Raw genomic sequence first — 21,051 nt, forward strand, 5'->3', positions numbered from 1 at the left:
AGTAAGTAGTAAAACAATAAAATAAGAATTATATTATAAGCAATTCGATATGACGCCTAGATCTGATTTAGAAAAAAGAGTAGAGAAGGCTAAAATGAGTGTTAACAAAAAAACAAATAAATGAAAGAAGTTTTAATTAACAATATATTGGCGAATATCTAAAATTAGGGAACACGGTAGAGATTGGATTTATTTATATAGTAGTAAATTTAATAAATAGAAAAAGGCAAGGCAGAAAAGAAAACTCAAAAGAAAATTGTAAAAAAATACCACAAATTCCTAATATGATTTAGTAGAGTTCCGGGTTTAGTTTTATAATATAATTTTAATTTAATTGTATGTAATGGCAGAAAAATAAATTTTTATTTTGTAATTCAATAGATCGATAATCAGGTAAATTTTAATATTTTGTGTTGATCTTGACCGAGGAAGTCTTCTGCTTGTTCTCAATAAAATGTTGATCTATATCCCGCTCTGATCTTTTACTATTTAATTTAGATGAAATACTGGTATGGCTGCCTCTGCTATCTATTTCTTTGACCATCAAATTACTAGATTCTTTAATCGATTTTGTGCTACTATTTTGAATTTGAATCGGCTTAAGTTTAATGGAAATATGTCTTAAAATATCGCTTTCCTGCACTACTTGATAACCAGAATATTTGTCCCTGTTCTCCATAATGTACTTCAAGGTATCGGCCACGAATTGTAAATGTGCGAAAGTGTAGACCCTTCTGGGAATCGAAAATCTTTTTGTATGAAAAAATTAATAAATTATATTATAACTTTAGAAATATAATACAATAATATAATATATATATTATTTATTAAAATAATTTGGTAATTAAATTTTATTATATTTTTATTATACCTAACAAATTCTGGGTGCACTTCCCGTTCATCCGGAGCGCGCATTACACTACCTGAGAAAAATTAAATTGAATAAAATTTAGAAATCGGTAAAATCACTCTTATATCTTAGGAATCCATGTGTAATTTAAGGTGAAAATAATGTTCTTATTTCTTATATTGTTTCTTATTGTCAGATACATAGCTGATATTCCATATTATTATGGAATCCTCCCTGATTTTATAAGCAACTGAGCATCCAATTTAAAGTTGACTATAATCTTCGCTTAATCATCTCATATTAAAGATCCATTTATAAAAGACTTAGGTTGAACACGTTTAACTAAGTTATTGGCTTCTCACTTAAATAATTAAACCTTTGAATAATAACTTAGGTAATATTATTCGATGAGTAATATTTAAATTGTTACATTATTATTTTATTATATTGTTAACTTCAAATTGTTGTTATAGCGTTGAGTAAACCTTCATGTTATTTTTTTTTTATCTAAAATTAAAATTTAATGTATGAACTAATTATTTAATTTAATTTGCTAAAATCACAGATCATCGTATTTTAAAGTAAATAAAATGGATTAATATTAAACACAAATATAATTATCTACATCATCGAATTGTATGCATCATACGAATACATTTTAGCTTAATAAAATACAAATTATTCCTCTCACATTGCAGCAAGTTATAGATTTATTTAGTTGGGACAGTCAGTGTATTTCACATATTAATACATTGGAATTGTCATATAATATTTAGTTATCTAGATCTCTGAATAGGTTTTAAATTTTATATTTTAAAAATTAAACGAATAATTCCCGTATTTGGAAATAAATGCTTATGTTAATTTCATCCTATTCCATTTATTAATTTTGCGCATTCTTAAATCAAGGTTGATAAGGAAATAAAATATGAGGAACATATGTTAATATATAAAACATCTAAATGTATTTTTATGGATATTGAGTTTCAAAATAAAATTTTTTCATAAAGAGTTTCCTGCTTCTCCGCGTTAAAATACATCTTTTAAAATAAAGTTGATTAACTAAATATATTTTTTAAATTTCTATATACGGCACTAAAAATAAATTAACTGACTTAAAAGAGCGCTTAAAGCCAAATCAATTATTTTAAAGAAATTTATAATTATTCTTTTTCAATAAACCTATCTCGCATGCTCTAATGCCGCCCTCGATATACAGCGCGCAATATAGGCACCAAGCAGGATGTTCACTCCTTTTGATCCCGGGAAGGGTATCGCTAGCATTGACATAAACTGCGTAACCCGCAGTTGGCAATACAACCGGAATATCCATTTTTTCCAGTAATGAACCAAAATCCTCCACTAAATTTATGTGATAATTCAAAAAATCTTCATTTATCGATTCCATTATGCCAACCGCCATAGCTTCTAGATCTCTTCCTAATTATTTAATTTTTAAATAATTTACCTTAGGGTTTAATCCTGTTTAGGGGATACTGGGGATATAAAAATCCAAATTATAGCGAGCCTGAGACTTTTTTAATATATTATTTTTCTACCTATATAATGCATTATACCAAAATTAATAAATATTTTTAACATCTAAAAACTATTTTATATGTAGGTAAAAAATCCTATTTATAAAATATTAATTTACTTGAGCCAGATGGGTATTAAAATGTTTTTAAATTAAATTTAAGGATAGACAGGATTTATGGCTATTTTTATGAGGTTGAATATTTTAGTAGAATATGACCAGAATAATATTTTTTTTTAAAATAAATAATAATGCAAAATATTAAAATTATTTTAGTTCTCATGATAGCTCCATAGGCACAAGAGTATCCTTTCCCTTGTATGTCGAATGTAATTTGTATAAAAAAAAAATTTCAGAAAAAGAAAATAGCAAAAAAGAGTTTTAAAATCCTACTTATAAAACTATTAAAAAGAGGAACAAAATTATTTTTTTTTAAAAATTTAAAATAATAAAATTTAATTATATATAGGTTTCCCTTTTTGGGACTCACTATAACTCCTGTCTCCTCTTATATTATTATTTTAAAAATTATAAAATATATCACTCTGTAAAATTACGCTCTCTCCAATGTAGTGTTGCTAAACAGTTCGATTTGAGCCGATTTTTAAAAATAAATGGCTAATTCAATATTTTATCCAGAATAATGTTACCCAAGCCTGAAGATTTTGGTCATAGATGGCACTGTAGTTTAGATATCTATTCGCGAAATCTCGAGGCTTATAGTCAATATTTTCTGATGAACTAGCCGTTTTTAAAAATCGGATCAAGAGCCGTTTAACAACACTACTCCAATAATGTTTTTATATGTTTTATCGTTAAACATTTTTTTTTAAAAAACGAAGCATTTATCTAATTTGATAAGTTGGTTCAATTGGTTCTTAAAATAGTCAAGCTCAGCTTGATATTAAATATCTATTGTAAATTATATATAATGCAAAAACCAGTTAACCCGCCATAATTGGGGAACCCTTCATTGAGAATAATATTTTCTTTGCACTTTAAGGCTAATTCGACGTTCTTCATGGCTAAGAATCCTCCCGTATTGCACAGACCATCTTTTTTCATCGATACAAAACATCCATCCGCGAGTGCAAACATATCTCTACTTATCTCTTATATAAATTAATATGATTGACAATTAATTTCAGAGTGTTTATTTTTAATCTGGAAATTTAAGCTCCATCACAAATTTGATTTTATAGGGTACTAAATCAACTTATATGAGAGCCATTAAAAATACTATTATATCTGTTATTATCACATGTCGTTATTTAAAAAAAACAAATATCTAAAGCGTCTAAGATTCTTATAAAATCAAAACTTTAATAAATAAAATATTAAATACATTATATATAATTAATTGCGAAATGTCAATAAGAAGTATAAGAGGCAGAAATGTTATAAATATTAAAACATAACAACTGTATTTAAAATATGTTCAGGGTTTTTAAAATATTAATGTTCAGGGTTTTTAAAAATTAATGTATAGGTGTATGGAATACCCAAGAATGAGATGATGCCCCTTAAACCAAAAGTGGAGTTAGATGGAATCCTATAATAAATAACCAAAAAGAATTCAAAATAATTATATAAAATTTTTTAAATAAAAAAAATTAAAAATAGCTGGTATAAAATTTTGCACATAATAATAAATATTATTTGTTACCCAATAGTGATTTATCCTTATATTCTGGTTCATTTTTCTTAACATAATACACATTTTCTGCATATCTGCAAGCATCTAAAAAGAGCGGAATATTATGATTTCTGCATAAGTTAGCAACTTTGCCCAAATTTTTTAACGATACGGGTTGTCCCGACAAATGAGAATTTGTGACACATACTAAAACCAAGGCTACTCTATATACTTCTGGACCTTTGACATAAAATTTGTCATGAATATATTTTTGTATGATTATAATAATGTTACTACCATTCCTTCTTCCAAAATTCCAACTATTAAGAGAGAGAGTGTTTATGTCATACCTCCTCAAATAAACACTCTAGAAAGAATTAATTATATACTTGTCATATACACATTAGTTTAAACCTATATTTTATAGCATAGTCAAAAGGATACTTAGAGAAATTTCTCCTCACGAATTTGCAAGTTCCCCAAGATATGATTTTAAACTAATAATAATTATTCCCCCCCCCCTCAACAAGATGAATATAATAGATAATTATAAACAAAAAAATACTATTTTAAAAAAATAACATTGTAGACCTCCTTAAAAAGTCAACCTAAAGCTGTCCAACATAGCTATCCAAAAGTTCCTCTCCAGCTTTAGTATAAATTTTTTTAGACAAATAATTGAATTGTAGGAAATAAATAATGGCTTAAAAATAAAACGACCATTTTATATATAATATTATAACAATATTTACTTTGCAAATAAAACTTTAGCTTTTCCAAATCCATGTTTCCCCTAAATTTTGAAGCCACGGGATCTTCCGCTTTTGGTTCAGGATATTCCAAAGCTGCTGTTCCTATATTATCTTAAAAAATATTTTTGAAAGAGTTGATAATAACTGTCCCTATTGAATATCTATTTTTTAAAAAAAATGCTTTATAATTATATTTTTTTCTATTTAAATTCCCTATAATTCTATAAGTGCAGGATTAAAATATCATTGTTATTGTATTAAGTATATAATATAATTTTCATATATTCTGGGCCTAAGTGTGAGGTGGGGGGGGGGCAAAGAAGTGCCTAAGCATTCCAAAGTTTTTTTTAAATTTGGGACAAATTTGATGTGACTAACGAACTTTTGCCTGTTTCGTAAATATCATTTTAATAAAATATTCCCCTGGTGGTTGAAATGGCCATCTTTTACACATTTTTAAAATAAAATCTGAAAGCTTTGAATGGCTTAAACATTTATTAGTACTCAAACCTGCCTGTAGAGGTCATTTAGCCTTTTTTTCAATATTATTTTTACCTGTACCCCTTATTAAAAAAATTGATAGATTTTTTAATTAGCTAAAAATCTAATGACGCCTTTTATCATAAACATGATATTTCTTTTTTACATTCCAACAGCAAATGATATTTTAATAATATGCATAAAAATTTAAAACCTAGGGCACATTTAGTTGTATCAAAAAATCCATTGGAGATCACAATATGATATTTCTTGAGGTCTAGAGCTTGAAACAATATTTTTTCGGCTGCTCTGCCTTGATGGGCGGGTATAACCTCTGGATAACCGGTTAAATGAGTCACCGCAGAATGAAATTTATCAAAACTAGCACTCCCAATATACACTTCATCCGCTTATTTTGAGAAGAAAATAATCAAGAAGATTATATTAAGTAGAAGGGTAAATAAAAAATTATCCGAAATATTAGAATAAATATCTTTTGATTTATGGGAATATATTCACAGAATAAATATTATATTTTACAAGTTATTTTCTAAAAAATTAAACATTGAAAATTATATGATTTGGTTGTGTGTTTTCATTTTAATAATGCATTCATATTGTCAATAAATCGTTTTTCATAGGTTGCCTTTCAAAACTTTCAAAAGCAACGAAACTTTAAGGGAACACGAACTTTAAGGGAACTTAATTATAAAGTTTTAGAAATTTTCATGTTTTGGTCATATTTTTATTTTTCTATTAAAAAGACTTAATTTCGTGTCTTTTTGATAAAGTAAAGTTTTCGGATTAAATTTTTTGATATTTTGGACACAGTCTAATATAAATATTTAAACGTAGTATTATTGTATATTTCTTTATATAATTATAAACTTTTCATATATTTTCCAACAGATCTTTTTAACAATTTTTGTTTTTAATCAAGAATGATTGTAGAGAACTATAAAGATACTGTAACCTTCTAATGTAGCTATTCGGCTTTTCAATCGTAACAACTAAGTTCTAAGGTTAATGTTAAAAATTACATATGAATCTAATACCTTAAGAAATTAGCAGGCGCTTTCAATCTAAAATATTAAGTTCTGACTCTTAATTTTAGATTGTATTAGACCTTTGAAATAGTAAATAACCTATTATAAACAAATATTTATCAGCTTATTATAATTTAATGTATTTTCTTAATGTTCTATTACCTTTAATCATTCCTGACAATTGATTAGTGCTCATGGCAGATATGCCTGAATCGGTCAATAAATCAATTATCACATCTTCAGATTTGAGCAAGAATGGATTGTAGTAAGCCTTTTTTAGGGCTTCCATTCGGTATTCTTTGGTATTTAGTTTGATGGATTCGACGGCTCTTATCTTGAAAGGTTCAAATGAAATGGAAGTTTCATTACCAGAATTAGCACTCCAAGGCATTTTGAATGCGTTTTCTATTGATGAAAGACCAAATTTGTATTCTTAATTTGAATGGAAAAAATGGTATAGAATAAATTTACTTATTATAAGAGTTTATATTAATATATAAATAAGATCAAAACATTATTTCAAAGGAAAAGATCTTAAACAAATATGATCTCTAAAATTGATATGTCATATAATTTAAGAATTTACGTAAACAATTTTACAAAATAATTATCCGACACAATACTATAATAATTTTCTTTGAATGATATTTTTATGAATTAATTCTTCAATATAATAAAAGCTTGGCATAAAACATATTTATTATATTGCCAAATGTTGATTTGTAAACCAGAGCCTGCAAAGTAATGAAGACCCGATAGAAGAAATAATCAGGGATTTATCCCGAACCCGGTGAACCCTCTATTGGTGAACCAGAATAAGAAATAAAATCTGTTCAGGTTTAATAATTTTAATATATTTTAATTAATTATTTAAATTTCTTTAAAATTCTTAAAGGATTTAGTTTTCTTATATTTCCTATAATTGAAATTAAAAGCCAGCTATATTAAATTTTTTTTTTACAAAATTAAATATCCGTATTCAGGAATTTATCTTGGAGGAATAAAGGATTATAGATTTGTATTAGTAACGATTAAGCCAAAATTTCTTCTATATGAACCCTTTCTCTACTCTAATAGTATTAGAAGGATTATTTAATTCAACATAAAATTAAGAGCATTGGGTTAGATATTGTAATATTTTTATGAAGAATAGTTAGTTGTCTCTCAATCGAGTGTGGGCGATAAAAATATTGAGAAACGTTTTTATATAATGAAGCATTAAATAAAGCCCTGTTTGCAGGGGAGAGAGGCTCAAAACTTCTCATTGTAATAATTTAAGGAAGTTCTTAAATTAATATTTAGGAATTAAATTTACAATAACTTTTTTTTTAAATTGGCAGCGGCCCAGAAGAATTTTTTTTAAATTTTAAACCGGGTTCAATCATATTTATATTCAGGCCAAGCTAATTGGACAACTGCCCACCTTATCTCGGGCAGTTTTTCTTTTCTTTTCGTAAATATAAAAAGAAGCATCTAGAAAGCTATCTTTTATAAATTATTTTTATTTTCGATTTAATTTTTTTTAAATATAATTTTAGAATTGATTTCTTTTTTTGCTTACTATTACATTTTTTAAAATTTTATTTGTCACTTTCTGCAACCTGAACATGCTACCTTATGCCTAATTAAATTTTGTTCTGAATTTTTTTTTTGTGAAAAAAGAGATTACCTTTTTAAAAAAATTATTTCTATGTTATTACAATTCTTTAGATATTTAATTTTTTTTAACTTATAGATAGCGCACTCACAAGGTCTTCATGAACCTTTAAAATTAAAATTTTAGTGAGTTTATATAAATTTGAATTCTTTAGTTTATTTTTAAGTTAAAATCATAAATTTATGATATATATAGACTATCATAAAGGCAATATATAGGGCAAATAAATATTCGATTTGAAAGCTTTTTAATTTTTCCTTATTTAAGCATGTTCTCTGTTATTGCGAATAGGGTTTAGAATTGTATACTAATATAAATCAAGAAATATTTAAATTTAAAATAATTATAAATATTATTTATAATTTACTAAACATGAATAATATAAATATAAAAGCTATAAATGTTATTAAAATATGTACATCTAGTTTTAAAATAGTTGCAAATTTTAAAATATTTCATATAATTTTATTATCACATTATAAATAGATTTTAAATAAGCGAATATAATACGGTTAAAAAATAATAAACCGGTATCTAAATCACAATAAATATAAAATTAAACATTTTATAATGATTTTAGTCAAAATATCCGTCATATGAAAATTTAATATTCTTTGCGATTCGGCCAATTTTTTAATAATTTTTTGTGTTGGGGATTAGATCTCGATAAAAGTTAATATATTCAATAAATTTTAAGATGTCATACTTTTGATATAGGTTTTTATTCTCTGTAGAGAAATTCCTTCTATATCATCTCTTGGCCTTCTAAGTTATAATATATAATAATATTAGCGATTCTCATAACTTCAGCTGCTATTTTTTTGAAAAATATTGCATAAAATTGTTGTGTAATAAATAACTTAATACATTCCAATGAAAAAAAATCGGCAGTCTTATTAAAACTAATAATATATCAGCTTCAGATGAAATATGTATTTTAGGTGATTCTGATTTGCAGTTTTTTTTTTCCTGTAGCACAAGAAGTCACGGAAATAATTATATTCAGTAAATTCTTTCTATTTGCACATCTGAACATTTAATACATTCTAGAAATTTTCTAATCAATGTATTAGTATAGTAGAGATAAATTAAATAGAATTTATTTTGGTTGATAATATTTCTTATATCTATCAATGTCTAAAGTTAAAAATATGTATGAAAATATACTTAAATTTCCTGAGGTAAAATATGAAAATACAAGAGATATATATTTAAATTATTTAACTTTTTACTAATATTTAGAATAGAATATAACCTATTTGAAATAGAGTAATTTTCAATTCACAATTCAGGAAGCCCTTATATATTTTAATTTTTGCCCTAAGGTGGGGTTTACTCCTCCTCTCCCTTCCTGCTGATTACGCGCCTGAGCCCTTTTATATTTTTTCAAAAATTTTTGCTAAACTCTCCGCTGGCTACGCACCTGAATCACACGAACGTCCTTCATCAATATAGTTAATTTAAAAGGTCGCTTTACATGTTTTAATAACTTTTGGATTTGTATTATTTATTTTAAATAATGTTTATAATATTTATAAATTAATTATAGGTACATTATTAAAAAAAGATCTAGGCCTGTAAAGGTCTTACCAGAATTTAGGCCTAACCCACCCTACCCGTTAAGGCTTTATGGGAAGTCACCCGTCCCTAAAATTTTGTTAATACTAATTTTCCGGCCATAAAATTTTAAATATCTATATAATATCTATGATTATATCTGTATAGATAGTGAATGTGTAATTGTATCATATCATAAATAATTTAATTTTTTCAGCTCTTACAATACAAAGAAATAACTATATTGTCAACTATTTTTAAATAGTATTAATCAAAATGTTAGCTTGAAATTCCAAAAATATATTAAAGTTTAATTCCTGCGCTGGCATATTAAAATTTTAAGAAAAATCAGAAATTTACTCGGCCTTTAATAATTTTTTAGCCGGTTTCACTTATTTATTTTAATTTTCCAGCCCCTGTAATGGCTTCAAACGAAATCTTTTTCTTTTATTTATTAGTTTTTGTATATATTTTACAGCCGATCTAAGGGGATGGGGAACGCATAATCATTGAAGGGGGACACAGGCGTAGCCAGGGGGGGGCAAGGGGAAATTCCCCCCCTTCAGAAATTTATCACTTTTTGTGAATATCATTTTTAGCTAATAAAAAATATCTACCTTAGTCCTCCCCCCACTCCCTGACCCTTAAAAATGTATGCATATATCTTAAACAATAATTTGAAAGAAAAATGGTAAAAGTTGATATTTTTTTTTTACTAAACTATTCATCATAATTTATATATTTTTGGAAAAATAAATTTATAAATATATAAAATGAACCAAAAATGTTTTTTAATAAATGGAATATAAGCCAAAGATAAGTCTTAAGACAAAAGTGAAATGCATTATAATTATTAATAATAGATCCATAAAATTACTAAATAATATAATTTTTTATAAAGTGAGTAATTTTAATTTATTTATCTTAATAAAAGTAAAATATAAATATAAAACTATTGATAAAATTAAATCATAAATTAAATAAAAATATTAAAGCACAATCAAAATATTAAAGCACAATCAAACAATGGAATATTATATGTCCTAGATTTACAGTATATCTAATTTTATCAATTATCATATGACAATCAAGTAATTTTTACCAATATAGCGAATTATATATATTAGAAATCTATAAAATATTGATAAGGACATCAGAAAACATCTTTTAAAGATATTGTGGGGGGAATAATATGAAGAAATTTTAATATCATTTTTTCTTAAATAAAATAGATGGCGTTAAATAATTGAATCAAATTGTTGCTATATTTATTATCAAGAGCATTGATTAGTAAAATTTGGAGGAATATCAACTATATGTCTACTTACTTTTTATAAATAATTTTTTATAATTGTTTTGAATAAAGTATTACCATGTTTTTATATTAATGTATATACAAGTAATTTTTTATATTTTATATAAACTAATAAAAATATATTTCATATTTGTTCCAGGCTTATTTTTTTTATTAAAATTTGTAAAAATATTTTATGACTATATATAGACTAATAAACCCGGCCAAAGGCCGGGCAAAAGCGGGCCGAAGGCCCGCCAAAGGGGGTCTGAGGGCGAAGGCCCTACTAATTTTTCAATCCCCCCCCCCCTAAGAAAATCCTGGCTAGGCCTATGAAGGGGGAGTAGAATTGTAAAGATACTATCTTCATTAGAATAAATGAGAAGTGGCAGGGGTGGAACGTTTAATGAATGGAAAAGGAGAAATTTTAGATTTCCTTTTTTTTGCATCTATTTGCAAATTTTAAATTTTATTTCGATTTCCTTATTTGTAATTAGGAAGAGGAGAGTTTAATGTCCTCACAGTCTTCAGGAGTTTAACATATCTGTAATACGCAAGTTAATAGTGAGCCTTCTCCTAGCATTACCACCCCATTTTCTACTAAATCAAAATTATTAAAAAAAAATGAAACAAAATTAGTAAAACAAGAATCAAAATTCCCTTCCCAGTCCCATCCCCCTCTCCAACTTTAATGAAAACTTTGCATCAATCATCTTAATCTCCCTTTCCTTTGGTACATAGTCGCTGGCCTTTACAATCTCAAGGGGCTCAAAAAATATTTTTTAATTATTTTCAAAATTACCTTTTTTTTAGTAATAACAAATCAAAATTTTGACAGAACTCTTCATATTTTTTAGGGGGTCTGAGCCCCTGAGTGCCTACTCCCCCTACTCCCAAATGACGCTACTGTTTTAGTTGAAGTTTAAGGTCTAACTTTAAAGTCTATAGGTGCTTAAGTTAAGTATTGTTTTATAAAAATATTGGCTTACATTCTCTTATTTATACCTAAATTTATTTAATCTTAACAATTCTAGATGTGATATTTAGTTTAAGTTAAATTAATTTATATTTCAATATTTCCATATTAGATTTGTTTTGGTTTAAGGTTCGTTGGAAAATTAATTAATTCATTCATATGCTTTGATGTTTTTTCAAAATTTAATGCTAAAATCTTCAATTGATTTTATTACAATCAGTTATATAATTTACTAGTATACCTATAAAATATTTTTTTAGGTAAAAGATATGCCGGTAGACCCAATTGGCTTCCAGGACTATTGCATTATTTAAAGAAAAATGAACGTAAACAAGGCCCATATAAGTTAATACCTAGATATGCATTATATAATTGGTATGTAATTTTATGAAATAATATATAAATATTTAAAAATTAGGGATTTTTCTTCAGAATTATATGCCTTTTCTAAGAGAATAGGTCAACCTATTAATAGTGATCTATTAATGAAAACATTTATAAATCCTTCATTTAATATCCTAGAAAATGATAAAATCTTAGAAAAATCCAAAATACCAAAAGATTTTTTTTATAAAATTGATGATCACTTATTATTACAAAAGAATGGTATTATTTATATTATTAAAAAATATATTAAATTTTAGGGGAAATTTTTTTAAAAAAGATTATATTGAGATATTTAAGATATAGTTTTCCAAGATGCCCAGAAGAGATGATTATGTAATTATACTCTATTAGCCAAAATATATATATTTTTTTTAGAGATATACAACAATATATTCTCTCAGATGAAAATCTAGCAATGATCTCATTGTCTTTAGGAATGAAAGACCTTATACTATCATCTGTAAGAATGTGTATCTGATAAATTTTATATATTTATAAAGACATATCCCCCTAATCCAATTATACTTACTCAAACATTTAATGCTTTGATTGGATCAATGATTGAAAGTGTTTCAATTACCAATAATCTGTTATTAGAGGATTCATCAAAGTTACCGCAAAATACTAAAGTAGTTAAATTTTATTTTAACTGTTATATAATAAATCAAGGGCTCTTCACTCCAGTTATCATTGCCAAATAATGTTAGTAATATAGAATCGACCATTCGATTTATTTTGGATTTTGTTTGTACACAATTAATAACTTTAGATCCTTTTGAGTTATGGAATTTTCAAAATTCATTTTATTTATTAAAAAGTATAATCGCCAAAAGTTGTCAAGAAAATTGTTCTAATAAACCCCCTGAAATTGAAGCAAGGTAAAATTTTGCTTATACAGCATTTTATTGATTATAGTATAATATAAACAATATAGATTGTTTAACATAGAAAAGAAATATAATATTAAAAAAAATTTTTTTAAAGGTTATTGAGGAGCTCAGGTGTTAACACAATATTCCCAGTGTATATTATAGGAATCTATTTTGATAAAAAATATTTGGCACAAGGTAATAAAATAAAATTATTATACAAACTCATTTCTTTAACCTATTTTTTTTATTATTCATTGAGATTGAAATCTATTAAGAATTTTAGAATATTTTTCATATCTACTACTTTCCTTACTTATTTATGTCTTTAAAAATCAATTTTTTAACCTTTAAAATATTTAAATTGAAACAATTTACTATGAATAAAATAAAGGAACTGGTGAAACAATTAAAACAGCCATTGATCAAGCGGCTAGACACGCTCTCAAAATTAGGTTTGGTCTAGAATACACCAACACAGGATGCTCTCTCACTTTCAAACATTCTCAAATAGTTCAAGAATTGATTGATTCTCCCATCAATGAACTCAAATCGCATTTCAAACCCAACATTTTGGTTTATGATATGATGAACTATTTTGTAGATATTAATGATACAGAAGTTGAAACCAAAAATGTTATTACTGGCACCCATGATGATGTTTTATATCACAGAGTTTTGAATTAGATTTGAATATTGAATTATTAATATTAACCTTTTTTAGTCACATAATTTCCCTTTTCAAAAAGGTGACCTAATAACATGCTATCTAGAATTTTAAAAATATTGTGGTTGAAAAGGGACACTATGTAACTAAAAAATCTATAAATTTGTAAAATTTAAATCCAGTCAAAAAAACTTTATGCAATATATGTTAAGTCTAACTCGGACTCCTTATTTATACTCAATGAGGGCCAATTCAGAAATTTAATTTAAAAAAGCATTTTAAATAATCTTAGAAAAAAATTATTCTTATCAGAATTTATAGGTTCAATTACAATTTCACATGGTGTTTCTTTATCAATATTTTAAATTATATTGAAAGTATAATTTTATCGAAATCTTTATGTGACAGGGAGTATAAAGGCCTAATTTAGGCTAAAAAATTCCTTATGATCTGGGTTAGAATAGTAGCGCTGTTTTCATTTAACTAATTAGAGCGATGTCAAGATGGGCAGTTGGATGTAAGAAAAATTTCTGCAAGAACTTTATGATGGGTTTTATCACAATTTCACATGGTGTTTGCTTATCAATATTTTAAATTATATTTTAAGTATAATCTTATCTAGGTCTTTATTTGACTGGGAATAGAAATGGCTAAATGAAAAGGTTTCCTATGATCTGGGATAGAATTATAACGCTGTTTTTTCAACACATATAACAAATTAGCGTAATGTCAATATGGGCAGCTGGGTGTAAAAATAATCTTTATAATAACTTTATCACAATATCACCGGGTGTTTGTTTATCAATATTTTAAATTATATTGTAAGTGTGATCTTATCAAGATCCCTTTGTGGCGGGAAGTAGAAATGGCTATTTGACTGTAAAAGGTTCCCTACGATCTGGAATAGAATAATAATGCTGTTTTTCAACATATTTAACCAATTAGGACGATATCAATATGGGCAGCTGGATTTAAAAAAATATTGCTGCAAAATCTTTTCGATCAGTGGGTTCCCTCACTTACCTATAGATTATAACTGCGAAAGGAAGATATTAGCATAGAAACAATTTATATTAAAACTCGGAATGCTGGTTGGAACTATAATAGGAAGGTGAACGATATGTTGAAGATGCTGAAATGAAAGGTTGACTTGTTCACGCAGGAGAAAAGATAAAAATGAAATTGTGCAGGAATGAAAAGTTTTTCTGAAGAGAGCATAAATGGGAAGGCTGATGTTGGTGTAGCTGAGATTTTGTTTGACAAGGTCGTAGCATATACTTAGAACAAAGTATTTAGGGTAAAAACAAATATTAATAAACGACTTATAGAAACAAGCGTTTTCAAAGTGTAGCTGAGATGGGAGCACGTCTTGGTTAGTCAAGAGGCTTATTCACTTCGTCTCCAAGCTGTAAAGACACCTTGTTTTATTACATAATCGAACCATAGCACATGAGGGGTTAAGATATTTAAGTTTATAAAACCATTCTTTCTATTAAATAAATATCTTTTTCAAAGATCATCTATTTTATAATTTTCTGGGATCAAATTCTTCCTAGATACCACGAGTCAGTCTACTTGGAACCTAATTCATAAAGGTTTCCTTTCTGGACATTTTTTTTATAAAAATGGTTTTTGATTTCGATTCTTAATTTGACTCGTTCTGAGTGTCTCCAAGCTCTTTTGTGATAAATAAATGGTTGAAAGAAATACCAAGCATTTTACAATATATATGGCATAATAAATTACTTGCTTTGGGAGATATTGAGCAACAGCAGTGCTATTAAAACCAAAGGGGGATATCAAACCAATCTGTATAGTTGGAGCAGTGTTGTTAAACGCTACTTTTAAAAGTAGCGCGCTACCGCTATCGTTTTCAAATGAGTAACGCGCTATTAGCTATTTTTTACGCCATTTTGATTTTTTTTAAAATATTTTTTACGCAACTTTATTTCCACAAATAAAATATTGGTATAAAAACATGACTATAATTTGTTACATATATATATATAATTTATTTATTATTGCCCTTTAATAATAACATTTCGGTACTGTTATCCCCAGTCTAGAGCGACGATCAGAAAGTATAAGCTTTGCCATACTAAATAATCGTTCAACACTAACGCAATGCAGTATTAAATTTAATAAACACACTTTTTATATGAAAAAAATTATCAAAAATGAGTATTTTTAGATTTAAAAAAGCATCTAGAGGTTCAATAATATTATTATTTATTTCAAAAAAATCGTCTATGGAAGGCCGCGGTTTCGATCTTGCTATAGTATTAGTATCGTGGTTAGGCATTGCATTTTTTAACGTTACCATCAGCCTATCAAGTTGCCCTTTAGATTCAGTTTTAGATTTTTTGGATCAATCCAATGTGTGGTCACTCCTAAATAAGCTCTAAAAATATGAATATTATATTATAAATCAGAAAATAAACATTTTTACCTTTTATTGTGCGTACAGCAATCTGATGTTGTACAGCTGTAGGAGACATCTGATAGATTTAATATTAAAGATTCTTTCTTTCTATAAAGCTATCCAAAATTCTTGCCATCAATGTCTGCCAGCAAAATATCTTGGTGCGTGGAGAAAAAATGTTTATCATCTTTATAAAAAAAACATTATTCATCAAGGATAATGGTTGAACAGTATCTATTATAAAGTTCATTATGACTTTATCAGCCAATTTTTGAGATACACCTGGTGTTGATGAATATAAATTGCTTAATTTTGTTTGAATTAAATTTGATTTTATCTCCTTCCATTACCCCAAAACTTTTGAGATATTTTTTAATCTCTTTATAATTTGAGGTGTGAACAGTCAAAAATTATAACAGTAATATTTAGAATAAAAAATATGTAGGAGATAGTACATAAAAATGATTGAAATAACTATTTTAAAATGTTTTAAATAATTTAGATAAAATTGAATATATAAAAAAAATGATTGGTCTTTGATTTAAATAGGTCCATGAAGTTGTAAGAACGATGTAAGGATCAATTAACAAAACCTATGCCATTATTTAGAGTCTTGATTGATCCTAATTGATCTTCAAACCAGACATCAGCAGAATTAAAGGTTATTGAGTTATAAGCAAAATAATGAAAGTGCGAAGATTTGCAGCTGTAAGAATGATTTGAGGATCAATTACCGAAACTTATATCATTGTATAGCCCGTTAATTGATCTTATATCCGAAAAGCAGCGGAATAAACCGTTACTGAGTTATGAGCAAATAAAGAAAGTGTTGGCACTTTGCCAAAACCGAAAATGTAAAAGATCACGATCTGAAACTTGGCAATTATTTAGGCTTTAATTTGTGCGTTAATAATATCCAAACCGGATATCGATATCACTAACCGCAACTGAGTTATGACCTGTTTTTATAGCGTGAAGTTGTAAGAATTTTTTTAAAAAGTGAGGATCAATTACCAAAATATATGCCAAAGTGTGGTGCCTTAATTGATCCTCCAGAATCTTTAAACCGCATATCAACAGAATGAACCGCTCGTGAGTTATAAGCAAAATAGAAAGGTTTTGGTACCTTGCCAAAATTAAAAATTTGAGCAATCATTTTTTTAGTTATAGCCAATATTTAGTACCTTAATTGATCCTCCATATTCTTTAAACGGAATGTCAAAAAAATTAAAGGCTATTGAGTTATAAGCAAAATAATGAAAGTGCGAAGATTTGCTAAGAATGATTTGAGGATCAATTACCGAAACTTATATCATTGTATAGCCCGTTAATTGATCCTAATTGATCTTCTATCCGGAAAGCAGCGGAATGAACCAAGTCGAGCCCCCTGAGATTGTTAAGACTAACGACGTTCCTGGAACGACGTTCTTTTTATTTTTGACAAATTTTTAAAGTTCACGCTTTCCCTTTTTTGATGAACACGTTACTTTACAATGTTAGAAAATATTATTTTCATTCATTTGACATAAAAAATGTTAATTTAAAATTGAATTTTTTAATAATACTAGTAGAAAGCCCGTCAAAAATGACGGGGAATGAGATTTTTATTTATTTTTTTACGATAGATGTCATGCCAGATCCAAGCTCACAATATTAGGAATCATATAATTATTAAAAAGTTTATCCAGCCCAGCTCAACCCTTAATAATTTGTAAAAAAATATTCCCATGTCAGGTGCATAATATAAATTTTGAGGTTCCAAGCCCTGTCGTATCCAATATAATTTTGAAAATTTTTTTCCACCTCGGAGATAGTTAAATTTTTAATTGACTTATCATCATATGAAGGGGAATTATGTTTAAGATATAAAAAAAACATGTGAATTCCATATTAAGGGAAACTGGGAAGGCCTGGGCAAACCACTTATTAGAGAATCATGACAAATATAATAAAAATAACCGACTCTTATACTTTTTGGTAATATGATCAGTTATAATTATATATAAAAAATAAATTGTTGTTTATTATATAGGGTTATTTTAACTTTTAGGATAAATTTAATGTATGTCTTGCATTTCCCAAATTATTTGTCTATATTTTATGTTAAGTAAAAAAAAATTCTATCTATTTAAATAACAAAAATGCCATTAAACACGAATGAAACTTATATGCAAATTATATAAATATATTTTTTAAGTAAATATTTTTTATTGATATAAATTTAGGCTAATTTTTTTAAAAAATAATGAGGAATAATTATTATGTTGTGTATTTGATAAAATTAAGAGTAAATCCTTTTTGACATTTTTATTTTTGATGGGAAAAGCGACAAAATAAATCTGGAAGGTTGTCTGGAAAGGAAATAATTAATGTACAATTTCATATCATTTAGGGTTGTAGATGAAAGTAATGACGGATTATCAAAGCAGTGTACAAACACAATACGTCCTGATAAACATGAGTCATATGCCTATGCCTTGGGATACTGGTAAAAGAAGAACGCAAAATGATATTTCTGTCAATGTCAGCATTGGTAGCCCCCTCTAAAATAGAATCATGAACGACAATGTTAACTCAACCATAAAAAGGTAGTAAGAATTGTTATATAGGCCACTACAGAACTACTGCATATTTTTCCATTAATAAAGTTGAAGAAAATGGCCGTACTGCACATTCAAGTTTGAACATTCCTCTAAATAATCATGAAAGTTTCTCAGAGAATCGGATAAAGTAATATTTATAATAACACCTAGTGAAGTGAATGATAGTACGGAATTGAATGCTTATATTTGTTAAAAAATAGGCAGAGGTGGCATAGGGATTGTGGTAGTGGTGATAGAAATATCATTTGGAGGCAACTGGATGAAAATAAAATAAACATATAAATATAAAACATAAAATAAAAATAAATAAATAAACTTCCAGAGGAGTTAATTTCAAGCGTAGTTTTTTATTATTTTAGCTACCAGTAACTCTAGAACGTGAAAGGCGTTTGTTTATTCGTCAATATTTTCTTTGCTTATCTTTAATAGATTCATCATGTTTTGTAGCAATGTGAGGGATTAAGGTTGGGTTAGCCTAGACAAATAAAGAAATCAGGCAAAAATATAAATAAACATTATTATTGAAATAAAACGAACATTAAAATTCTGTAAACCAGTAGATGGGTCAATATTAGTTGCATATATCTAGTAGTTGGAGGGATATCATCAAAAAAAAATTTTTTTGGGGGGGGGGGAGGAGAGGGACTTATCAAGCCTATTATGCTATTCTAAAGGTTTGCATTTGTGCATTATTAATGGCTGATATATCAATATTTGAATAAGATGGGGATAGTTTTATAAAGTAAAAATAAAATAATTCTCAAGTAAAATCTATAAGGTGGAAATAAAATAAAATATACCATTCGGAGAGATCAAATGGCAAATTTAAAAAAAAATAATAGGATCCTTGTAAATAAGTATAGAATAATTTAAATAATATATAAATACCGTAATATGTATTATAAATATAAAATCATAAAAATAGAAAACCCCGTTTAGTATTTTTTATTGAAAGAATAAAAAGGAGTATTGTTAAAAAAGGTAGGAACCTTTAAATATATAATTTTAATTGAATAAAAATAAATATTGTAATATATAATGATTTTTTAGAATAGATATAAAATCATATATAAAAATAATAATAATAAAAATAATATACTTGAGCATTATACAAATTAATCAGCAGGAATAATAGAGAAATGGTGGATCCGACAAAATGGTTAGCTTTTAAAAAAGTAGGATCCTTAAAAATTGTTAAATTAATTTAGTTAAATTTTAAAAATGTACTTTGTATAATTTTTAGTTAGACAAAATATTCATCAGAGATAAAAGGGTATATTGTGCGACCCAAGAAAATGGATGGCCTTAAAAATACGTAGGATGCTTTGAACTGATGAGGAGTCAATATACCACCTATCATTAAATGAGGTTAAGACAGGGCTTGAAAAAATATAAATGCAATGAACCTGAAGAGGAGTTAATATTAAGTTCAACTCCCTAGAAATGTGGGAACATCATCAGAAGTTAAAATAAATGTATTCTATAATATAAAAGAGTATAAAAAAACATTTATGCATTTTTAATATATATATAGGCTAACTTTATTTTGCGTTGTTAGTAGATTTTGTAGGGCCTCACGATCCCTGGAGCGTTTCTTTTTTTGATTGACGCCATCTTTTTCTTTTATTAATGACGGATAAATCACCACCTGTACAATCATTAAGTGAGGTTAGGACATGGCTTGTTATCTAAAATAAAAACAAAAGTAAAATTAAAAAAAATATTAATGTATTAAACCTGAAGAGGAGTCAATATTAGGTTAACCTCTCTAGAAATAGTGGGAATATCATCCACCTGAAGCTAAAATAGATGTATTGTAAAATAAAAAATATAAATATTTTTAGTATATATAGATGAATAACTTTATTTTGCATTTGGTAGATTTTATTGGGCTTCACTTCATATGACCTAGTATAATTTTTTGCTTGAATATGAGTTGAATTAAGAATTGAATGATATTTATTTTTTGATAAGCCCAGCCTTCGGCTGGAGTGTGCAGCCTGAGGTAGGGAAATAAGAGAAGATTAAATGGAAACAAAATAAATTAAAGGGAAAGATAAAGAAAATTAAAAAGTGAAGATAGGAAAGTGAAATGATGAGAAAGAGAAAGATAATAAAAGAAATTAAAAGGGAAAGAAAGAAAAGAGAATTTTAGTATTTTTTAAATTTTGATTTTTCCCATATTATTTGAGACTGTTGTTAAAATAATGAATGTTAGTGATATCTTTAGTAGAGATACATATATTGTCGGCATAGCATAGTCAGTCTACATTTTGTATGTTACTGAAAACTATTCTTTGAGTTAAAATATATATCTT

General features: G+C 26.8%; 2 protein-coding genes across 3 annotated transcripts; one reads left to right on the forward strand and one right to left on the reverse strand.

Moving 5' to 3' along the window:
• Window positions 1-353: 353 nt before the first annotated feature.
• LOC135924807 (tryptophanase-like) lies at window positions 354-6,703 on the reverse strand. Of its 2 annotated transcripts, none has more exons than XM_065459921.1 (8): window positions 6,464-6,703; window positions 5,470-5,664; window positions 4,776-4,877; window positions 4,054-4,263; window positions 3,329-3,499; window positions 2,033-2,290; window positions 872-923; window positions 354-749 (listed from the first exon to the last, which is right to left on the reverse strand). In XM_065459921.1, the coding sequence occupies exons 1-8, from the start codon at window positions 6,690-6,692 to the stop codon at window positions 401-403; spliced, it is 1,566 nt and encodes a 521-aa protein (XP_065315993.1). In that variant the 5' UTR covers window positions 6,693-6,703; the 3' UTR covers window positions 354-400. The 2 variants fall into 2 exon arrangements, with proteins under 2 accessions (XP_065315993.1, XP_065315992.1); XM_065459920.1 differs by having other exon boundaries at window positions 4,776-4,886.
• Window positions 6,704-11,921: 5,218 nt separating this feature from the next.
• Window positions 11,922-13,728, forward strand: LOC135924368 (large ribosomal subunit protein mL44-like). Its single transcript, XM_065459424.1, has 9 exons — window positions 11,922-12,004; window positions 12,046-12,160; window positions 12,204-12,391; window positions 12,430-12,505; window positions 12,548-12,632; window positions 12,673-12,801; window positions 12,842-13,050; window positions 13,157-13,239; window positions 13,436-13,728. The coding sequence occupies exons 1-9, from the start codon at window positions 11,953-11,955 to the stop codon at window positions 13,726-13,728; spliced, it is 1,230 nt and encodes a 409-aa protein (XP_065315496.1). The 5' UTR covers window positions 11,922-11,952.
• The last annotated feature ends 7,323 nt before the right edge of the window (window positions 13,729-21,051 follow it).

This window comes from Gordionus sp. m RMFG-2023, chromosome 2 (genome assembly GCF_954871325.1).
Source record: "Gordionus sp. m RMFG-2023 chromosome 2, tfGorSpeb1-WG-v2, whole genome shotgun sequence".
NCBI lineage: Eukaryota > Metazoa > Nematomorpha > Gordioida > Chordodea > Parachordodidae > Gordionus > Gordionus sp. m RMFG-2023.